The sequence below is a fragment of the Euprymna scolopes genome, chromosome 16 (assembly GCF_053919585.1).
Source record: "Euprymna scolopes isolate OS-2025 chromosome 16, ASM5391958v1, whole genome shotgun sequence".
Classification (NCBI taxonomy): Eukaryota; Metazoa; Mollusca; class Cephalopoda; order Sepiida; family Sepiolidae; genus Euprymna; species Euprymna scolopes.
Window position 1 is genome coordinate 144,205,478 of NC_136497.1, and position 11,158 is coordinate 144,216,635.

Here is an 11,158-nt window from a genome sequence, read left to right on the forward strand (position 1 = left end):
CGGATATTGAGTACTATAAATACCCACCCTAAAAATAAATAATTAAAAATAAATCATTAGAACTTTTGTTTCACTAAAGATAACAGCGAATGCCCGCGTGATCGCATAAATAAATAAATAAATAAATAAAAATAACCAAGTAGATAGAACTCCTAAAAAAATGAAGATCTATCAACAATTAATTTCAAAACAATTAAATTAAATTTTTCATCATTTTATGCTTCTAATGTAATCTCCCTCCAAAATAACAAAAATGAATTTGTCATATGTTGGGGTTCATTTTGTTTATAAAAGTCTAAGGTGAAAGTACAGAATGGTGTCATAAAAATTAATTAAATTTATAATTATTTTATGTTTCAAATGTAATTCCCACGCCCACCAAACAAAAAAAACTGTATTTGGCATGTTTTGCCCCATCCATCTTGATCGCTAAATTTAAAAAAAAAAAAAAATGCTAGAGATGATATATCTCGTTGAATGCTTTGTGGCCAAAAATGGGTGTTCATTTTTACGTTAAATTTATATAGAAAAGTGATCCCCCACTTTAAAATGTTAATTTTCTTTTTTTCGAAATTACCTCTTTCATATTATTTATAAGGATAGTTTAAACGTATTAGGGCCCCCAAAAAGTAGGTCCTACTTTTTTTAGGGATTAAAAGACGCTGAGTCACGTCGTAAAAATTTGCCTTTTTTTAAATTAGAAATTAAAGTTTGTAATCGATGAGATTAACGTGAAAAAAAAAGAAAGAAAAGTGTAAATTGTGGAATTCAGAGGGGGGCAGTAGATCCTATTTTTTTTAGGTATTAAACAACGATGGGTCACATCGTAAAATTTGCGATTTCTGTATAGCTGTTTAAAGAATAATAACAACAAACAAATGAAATGATCGGAAGATTCTAAGGGGCAAATAACTCTAAAAGTTTTTTTAAATATTCGATGTTGAAATAATAATTCGCAAAAAAATAAATATGTTATCAATATAATTATTGTTTAAAATGTATTAAAAACAATTTTAAATAAAACACTGAAAACAATTCTCTAGCTAGAAACATTAATTAAGATACCGCTATTTAATAAAATCGATTTTTCTTAATGTCATATGCAAATGACATAATCTTTTTATTGTATCTAGTTTCCAAGAATTAAGCTATATATAGAAATAAATGAAAGAGTAAAGTAAGGAAACTTTTGTATATATTAATAAAATTGTGAAGAAAGAAACAAACAAACAGGATTACGGATCTGTTCTTCAGATGCTGCACTTCTATTTCTTGTTCTCTTTCGGTGGAGGAGAAATCCTTCACGACTGAGACAATTTTTATTTTTGTACCTTTTCTCCACGTTAAAAAACAACCCTGGTGTCTAACTCTGTCCCGTGGGGAGGCATAGTAAATAGATATATAGGGAGGGAGCGAGAGAAAGAGATAGATAGAAAGAGATAAGAACAATAACGTATACAATTGTGACAATTTAATTTCGTTGCTGATGTATATATTTTTATTTTTATTTTATTTTATTGCAGTTTATTTGGCACTTTTATTCTTCATCGATGGCGTCAGATCAGTACCAATCTCTTTTCCAATGTGTCGGATGTGAATCCCAATTGAATGAAAGATCCAAGACTTTACCATGTCTTCATAGTTTGTGTAATTCGTGTTTTACCAACACATTAGAAGATGACAAGACAGAGGGGAAATGTCCGGAATGTGATGACGGATTTCAAAATAATGAAAGCTTGACCCTTTCACCTATTTTGGCCAATCAAATAAAACGCCAACAGTTATCGTTGTCCGAATGGCAATGTGATTCCTGCCTGGGAGAAGGTGTCTCATCTGTGCCGAAGTGTTGGTGCATCCAATGTAAGAAATTGTTTTGCACGAAGTGTGAAGGACTCCATAACCGATTTACAAAAGAACACATTTGTAAAAAATTGGACGAAATGAGAAGAGCGGATGCCATTGAAATGATGATGGGAAATGAATGTTTGTTGCACAGAAAAGCTGTAGAATTGTATTGTAACACTTGTAACATGTGTTTTTGCAACGCATGTTACGAGTCTCACTCAGTTGACCCCAGAAGTTACTGCATGAACATGCCATCATTGATAGTAAATGAGGAGATTTTAAAAACGAAGACTGAAGTTTCTTACTTGGAGAAAGAAATGAATGAATTTAAGGAGTTTTTGCAGTTGTCGAATACAAATCTTTCAAAATTCACTGCTGAATTAAATCTTGAATGCGAATCAAAATGCCAGGATGTTTGGATAAAATTTGAACAGGTCGTAGAAAACGCAAAGTTGGATGCTTTGGATCTGTGCAAAAAGATGAGACAAGAAACAGCAGAAGAAATTAACAGATGGCAGAATATTTTTGAGAAAAATACAAGAATTCTCAAAGAAGTTGAAATCTGGTTCTTGAATCTACAGCATTTGCTCCGTGAAGATCACCAAGACCGAGAGGTCTTGTGTGGATTAAAACTGTTGACATCAAGACTTCCATCACGGCATCTAAAAACGATGCGACCAACTAAGACCTGTGAATTCTGTTTCACATTGCCTGACTGGTGGCATCGAGCAATGGAACCATTGGGCGATAGACAAATCCCATTATTGGCGTGTGTTCGGAAAACAATTCCTGTAAGACAACTTGTAAAAGTAAACCAGTGGATTCTATCTGGATCAAAATCGCGATATATCAGAACGATTGTAATCAGTGAAAAAGATGATCACGTTTTTTTTTGTGATTATCAAAATAAATCAATAATTGAAATGAATGAAATCGGACAATTTGTGAGTGAATTTCTTTTGTCTGATAAAGGAAATCCAAACTTCGAGCCTCTTGACATGTGTTCAATTTCGTCTGAAGAATTTGTTGTTTGTGGAATTGGAGAAAATAAACTAATTTTTTTAAAAAGAATTGAAATTCATCCATTTTTACAAATACAAAAAATCGTTCCAACAAAAACATTATTTTTCTCCCTGTGTTTAAAATCAGAAACAATTTTTACTTGTGAAAATGATTTCGGAATTCATTCCTTTACAAAAGAAGGCAGAGCAATTAAAACAATAAAAAATGAAGGATTAGAAACATCAAAGTATTGTCCGCGAATCCGTGTTGATTTCTCCAGTGGGAAATTTTGGGGATCAAGTAGGGATCGTTCTAACATGTTTCGCTTTAATGCAGAAGGCAGAAACATTGATTCGTTCACAAAAGAAAAAAGAATTTTTGATTTTAGTTTGACTGAATTCGGACAATTTTATTGCAATTTCGACGGAATTTTTTCTTTTTTTCCACTAAAACTTCTTTACCCTTTAGAGAAACGTCCTGAAAAAGCTCCGGTGTTGTTTGTTTTTCAAAACAAAATGTATATTTGTTATGAAAAAGATGGAAAATGGATAACTGAAGTTTTAAAAATATTTTATTGAAAATGAATTTGAAAATTTAAAATATTTGAATGTTTTAATACATTTGAGGTCATAAAATAACAGTTTTATTTATTTTTGCTATTTTCAATTGTTTTTTATTGAATTATTTTTGTAATGATTATTTAACTAAGAAAAGAATAAAAACAATTGTTTTCATCTTATAATTCTGTGCCCATAATTATTTTAACTATATTTTTTTACAAATTTGTTCTTTGAGTTTTCCAAGAATTTTGCAACGAACATTACCTAGTACACACTGAGTAGGCGTTGTTTGTACCAGTCATGAATATGTCTTTGACAATCAATCCGACATATAATTCTGCTCAGTCCAAAATATCCACTTTCTCAGGCGTTACATTAGCTCTGAAATGAAGTTAGTTTATTAATCTTCTATGGGTGAATTTTGATGGGGCTGCTGAGGCATATTTTTGTAGGCCAAAATGCACTTTCACTTTATATGCTCACTTTCCCAAATCCACCTGATATTCCCAAACCCACCTGATATTCCCAAACCCACCTTATATTCCCAAACCCACCTGATATTCCCAAACCCACCTGATATTCCCAAACCCACCTTATATTCCCAAACCCACCTTATATTCCCAAACCCACCTTATATTCCCAAACCCACTTTATATTCCCAAACCCACCTGATATTCCCAAACCCACCTTATATTCCCAAACCCACCTGATATTCCCAAACCCACCTTATATTCCCAAACCCACCTTATATTCCCAAACCCACCTGATATTCCCAAACCCACCTGATATTCCCAAACCCACCTGATATTCCCAAACCCACCTGATATTCCCAAACCCACCTTATATTCCCAAACCCACCTTATATTCCCAAACCCACCTGATATTCCCAAACCCACCTGATATTCCCAAACCCACCTTATATTCCCAAACCCACCTTATATTCCCAAACCCACCTTATATTCCCAAACCCACTTTATATTCCCAAACCCACCTGATATTCCCAAACCCACCTTATATTCCCAAACCCACCTGATATTCCCAAACCCACCTGATATTCCCAAACCCACCTTATATTCCCAAACCCACCTTATATTCCCAAACCCACCTTATATTCCCAAACCCACCTTATATTCCCAAACCCACCTTATATTCCCAAACCCACTTTATATTCCCAAACCCACCTGATATTCCCAAACCCACCTTATATTCCCAAACCCACCTGATATTCCCAAACCCACCTTATATTCCCAAACCCACCTTATATTCCCAAACCCACCTTATATTCCCAAACCCACCTTATATTCCCAAACCCACTTTATATTCCCAAACCCACCTTATATTCCCAAACCCACCTTATATTCCCAAACCCACCTGATATTCCCAAACCCACCTGATATTCCCAAACCCACCTTATATTCCCAAACCCACCTTATATTCCCAAACCCACCTTATATTCCCAAACCCACTTTATATTCCCAAACCCACCTGATATTCCCAAACCCACCTTATATTCCCAAACCCACCTGATATTCCCAAACCCACCTGATATTCCCAAACCCACCTTATATTCCCAAACCCACCTGATATTCCCAAACCCACCTTATATTCCCAAACCCACCTTATATTCCCAAACCCACCTTATATTCCCAAACCCACTTTATATTCCCAAACCCACCTGATATTCCCAAACCCACCTTATATTCCCAAACCCACCTGATATTCCCAAACCCACCTTATATTCCCAAACCCACCTGATATTCCCAAACCCACCTTATATTCCCAAACCCACCTGATATTCCCAAACCCACCTTATATTCCCAAACCCACCTTATATTCCCAAACCCACCTGATATTCCCAAACCCACCTTATATTCCCAAACCCACTTTATATTCCCAAACCCACCTGATATTCCCAAACCCACCTTATATTCCCAAACCCACCTTATATTCCCAAACCCACCTTATATTCCCAAACCCACCTTATATTCCCAAACCCACCTGATATTCCCAAACCCACCTTATATTCCCAAACCCACTTTATATTCCCAAACCCACCTGATATTCCCAAACCCACCTTATATTCCCAAACCCACTTTATATTCCCAAACCCACCTTATATTCCCAAACCCACCTGATATTCCCAAACCCACCTGATATTCCCAAACCCACCTGATATTCCCAAACCCACCTGATATTCCCAAACCCACCTTATATTCCCAAACCCACCTTATATTCCCAAACCCACCTGATATTCCCAAACCCACCTGATATTCCCAAACCCACCTTATATTCCCAAACCCACCTTATATTCCCAAACCCACCTTATATTCCCAAACCCACTTTATATTCCCAAACCCACCTGATATTCCCAAACCCACCTTATATTCCCAAACCCACCTGATATTCCCAAACCCACCTGATATTCCCAAACCCACCTTATATTCCCAAACCCACCTGATATTCCCAAACCCACCTGATATTCCCAAACCCACCTTATATTCCCAAACCCACCTTATATTCCCAAACCCACCTTATATTCCCAAACCCACCTGATATTCCCAAACCCACCTTATATTCCCAAACCCACCTTATATTCCCAAACCCACCTGATATTCCCAAACCCACCTTATATTCCCAAACCCACTTTATATTCCCAAACCCACCTTATATTCCCAAACCCACCTTATATTCCCAAACCCACCTTATATTCCCAAACCCACCTGATATTCCCAAACCCACCTTATATTCCCAAACCCACCTTATATTCCCAAACCCACCTTATATTCCCAAACCCACCTGATATTCCCAAACCCACCTTATATTCCCAAACCCACCTTATATTCCCAAACCCACCTGATATTCCCAAACCCACCTTATATTCCCAAACCCACCTGATATTCCCAAACCCACCTTATATTCCCAAACCCACCTTATATTCCCAAACCCACCTGATATTCCCAAACCCACCTTATATTCCCAAACCCACCTGATATTCCCAAACCCACCTTATATTCCCAAACCCACCTTATATTCCCAAACCCACCTTATATTCCCAAACCCACCTGATATTCCCAAACCCACCTTATATTCCCAAACCCACCTTATATTCCCAAACCCACCTTATATTCCCAAACCCACCTTATATTCCCAAACCCACCTGATATTCCCAAACCCACCTTATATTCCCAAACCCACCTTATATTCCCAAACCCACCTTATATTCCCAAACCCACCTGATATTCCCAAACCCACCTTATATTCCCAAACCCACCTTATATTCCCAAACCCACCTGATATTCCCAAACCCACCTGATATTCCCAAACCCACCTTATATTCCCAAACCCACCTGATATTCCCAAACCCACCTGATATTCCCAAACCCACCTTATATTCCCAAACCCACCTTATATTCCCAAACCCACCTTATATTCCCAAACCCACCTGATATTCCCAAACCCACCTTATATTCCCAAACCCACCTTATATTCCCAAACCCACCTGATATTCCCAAACCCACCTTATATTCCCAAACCCACTTTATATTCCCAAACCCACCTTATATTCCCAAACCCACCTTATATTCCCAAACCCACCTTATATTCCCAAACCCACCTGATATTCCCAAACCCACCTTATATTCCCAAACCCACCTTATATTCCCAAACCCACCTTATATTCCCAAACCCACCTGATATTCCCAAACCCACCTTATATTCCCAAACCCACCTTATATTCCCAAACCCACCTGATATTCCCAAACCCACCTTATATTCCCAAACCCACCTGATATTCCCAAACCCACCTTATATTCCCAAACCCACCTTATATTCCCAAACCCACCTGATATTCCCAAACCCACCTTATATTCCCAAACCCACCTGATATTCCCAAACCCACCTTATATTCCCAAACCCACCTTATATTCCCAAACCCACCTTATATTCCCAAACCCACCTTATATTCCCAAACCCACCTGATATTCCCAAACCCACCTTATATTCCCAAACCCACCTTATATTCCCAAACCCACCTTATATTCCCAAACCCACCTTATATTCCCAAACCCACCTGATATTCCCAAACCCACCTTATATTCCCAAACCCACCTTATATTCCCAAACCCACCTTATATTCCCAAACCCACCTGATATTCCCAAACCCACCTTATATTCCCAAACCCACCTTATATTCCCAAACCCACCTGATATTCCCAAACCCACCTTATATTCCCAAACCCACCTGATATTCCCAAACCCACCTTATATTCCCAAACCCACCTTATATTCCCAAACCCACCTGATATTCCCAAACCCACCTTATATTCCCAAACCCACCTGATATTCCCAAACCCACCTTATATTCCCAAACCCACCTTATATTCCCAAACCCACCTTATATTCCCAAACCCACCTTATATTCCCAAACCCACCTGATATTCCCAAACCCACTTTATATTCCCAAACCCACCTTATATTCCCAAACCCACCTTATATTCCCAAACCCACCTGATATTCCCAAACCCACCTGATATTCCCAAACCCACTTTATATTCCCAAACCCACCTGATATTCCCAAACCCACCTTATATTCCCAAACCCACCTGATATTCCCAAACCCACCTGATATTCCCAAACCCACCTTATATTCCCAAACCCACCTGATATTCCCAAACCCACCTTATATTCCCAAACCCACCTTATATTCCCAAACCCACCTTATATTCCCAAACCCACCTTATATTCCCAAACCCACCTTATATTCCCAAACCCACCTTATATTCCCAAACCCACCTTATATTCCCAAACCCACCTGATATTCCCAAACCCACCTTATATTCCCAAACCCACTTTATATTCCCAAACCCACCTGATATTCCCAAACCCACCTTATATTCCCAAACCCACCTGATATTCCCAAACCCACCTGATATTCCCAAACCCACCTTATATTCCCAAACCCACCTGATATTCCCAAACCCACCTTATATTCCCAAACCCACCTGATATTCCCAAACCCACCTTATATTCCCAAACCCACCTTATATTCCCAAACCCACCTTATATTCCCAAACCCACCTTATATTCCCAAACCCACCTGATATTCCCAAACCCACCTTATATTCCCAAACCCACCTTATATTCCCAAACCCACCTGATATTCCCAAATCCACCTGATATTCCCAAACCCACCTTATATTCCCAAACCCACCTTATATTCCCAAACCCACCTGATATTCCCAAACCCACCTGATATTCCCAAACCCACCTGATATTCCCAAACCCACCTTATATTCCCAAACCCACCTTATATTCCCAAACCCACTTTATATTCCCAAACCCACCTGATATTCCCAAACCCACCTTATATTCCCAAACCCACCTGATATTCCCAAACCCACCTTATATTCCCAAACCCACCTTATATTCCCAAACCCACCTGATATTCCCAAACCCACCTTATATTCCCAAACCCACCTGATATTCCCAAACCCACCTTATATTCCCAAACCCACCTTATATTCCCAAACCCACCTTATATTCCCAAACCCACCTTATATTCCCAAACCCACCTTATATTCCCAAACCCACCTGATATTCCCAAACCCACCTGATATTCCCAAACCCACCTGATATTCCCAAACCCACCTTATATTCCCAAACCCACCTTATATTCCCAAACCCACCTGATATTCCCAAACCCACCTTATATTCCCAAACCCACTTTATATTCCCAAACCCACCTGATATTCCCAAACCCACCTTATATTCCCAAACCCACCTGATATTCCCAAACCCACCTTATATTCCCAAACCCACCTTATATTCCCAAACCCACCTGATATTCCCAAACCCACCTGATATTCCCAAACCCACCTTATATTCCCAAACCCACCTGATATTCCCAAACCCACCTTATATTCCCAAACCCACCTTATATTCCCAAACCCACCTTATATTCCCAAACCCACCTTATATTCCCAAACCCACCTGATATTCCCAAACCCACCTTATATTCCCAAACCCACCTTATATTCCCAAACCCACCTGATATTCCCAAACCCACCTTATATTCCCAAACCCACCTTATATTCCCAAACCCACCTGATATTCCCAAACCCACCTGATATTCCCAAACCCACCTTATATTCCCAAACCCACCTTATATTCCCAAACCCACCTGATATTCCCAAACCTGTGTTTATCCTCCTGCAAGAGAATGTAAATAAACACACTTTTACATCCGGGATATTTTCTCAATTAAAAAATGAATGTATTATATGAGAGATTGGAAACGGACGACCGGAAACGTGAAAGTAAAAAAAAAAAAAACAGATGAGGTCGTAGTGAAACGACGGTAAACAAGTATCTCTTTTTATTTTATTTACTATTTTTTTAATAAAAGTATTTCAAAAATTATTTATCATCATCATCATTCTATTTTTCATCATCATCATCATCATCGTTATCATTGCCGTCATCATCATCATCATCGTCATCGTAATCATCATCATCATCATCATACTATTTATCATCATCATTATCATCATTCTATTCATCATCATCATCATCATTCTATTTTTCATCATCATCATCATCGTCAACATCATAATCGTCGTAAACATCATCATTGTCATCATTATCATTGTCGCCATCATCATCCTCTCATTATCGTCGCCATCATCATCATCATCATCATCATCATCATCATCATCATTGTCGTCATTGTCATCATCGTCATCATCATCATCATTATCATCATCATCATCATCATCTTCATCATCATCATTATCATCATCATCATCATCATCATCATCATCATTATCATCTTCATCATCTTCATCATCATAATAATGATCTGCAAATGCTTATGATGTCACATATCATATCACATTATAGCAAGGCATGTCATATGATAATAATATACCACATCGCATTATGTCAAAAAATATCACATATCTCATCACATGATATTATATATCACCTCATATGATATTACATATCACATCATATGATATTACATCATAGAATGTTGCATGCTATGATATCACATACATCATATAAGTTCATATCACATTATATCATGTTGTATAATATCGTACCGGTTCACAACATATCGAATCACATGAAATCATATGAGACAGTATTCATTATTTTATATCAGAACATTTAGGATTATATCAAAGGATATCACACCGAATCACATCAAAAAAGCGACCGTAATAGAGGTCAGTGTACCCAATGATACAGGGCTTAACAGAGCTGAGAGGGAAAAGATAACAAAGTATCAAGGACTTATGTATGATATGAAACGAAATTGGAAATTAAAAGACGTTTCAATTATACCAGTCACCATAGGAGCAACTGGGCTTATGAAAAAGAACTTTAAAAAGTACATAGCAAGCATACCCGGTGAACCAAGTGCAAGTGAAATACAAACGATTGCACTGAAAGGGACGGCTAGAATACTGAAAAGATCTCTTGGTTGGACTCACTAAAATAGGGGTAAATGTCAGACATCTGGTTGGATGTCCCATCCCCTAGAAGAAAAAGTTTAAGAAAAATGAAAAAAAAAACAAAAAAAAACTGAGATCAGAGACCTAGAAGAGCAATAAGAATACAAATACTTTGAAGAAAACGATGCAATTCAGAATGGCAGAATGAGAGAAAAATAGGCGAAGAGTATGTCAGGAAAATTTGTAAAACACAGCTGACAAACAAAGATAAACTAACCATTAACCAACTAGCTATGC

At 37.8% G+C, this 11,158-nt stretch overlaps 1 protein-coding gene across 1 annotated transcript in view; it reads left to right on the plus strand.

The window, feature by feature from the left end:
- Positions 1 to 3,586, plus strand: part of LOC145296143 (uncharacterized) — a 7,970-nt gene extending 4,384 nt beyond the window's left edge. The window contains exon 2 of the mRNA XM_080142319.1: positions 1,524 to 3,586. Within this exon, the coding sequence (XP_079998445.1) occupies positions 1,551 to 3,425 (1,875 nt within the window). The 5' untranslated portion in view covers positions 1,524 to 1,550 and the 3' untranslated portion in view covers positions 3,426 to 3,586. The remainder of the gene's footprint in view (positions 1 to 1,523) is intronic.
- Positions 3,587 to 11,158: the final 7,572 nt, after the last annotated feature.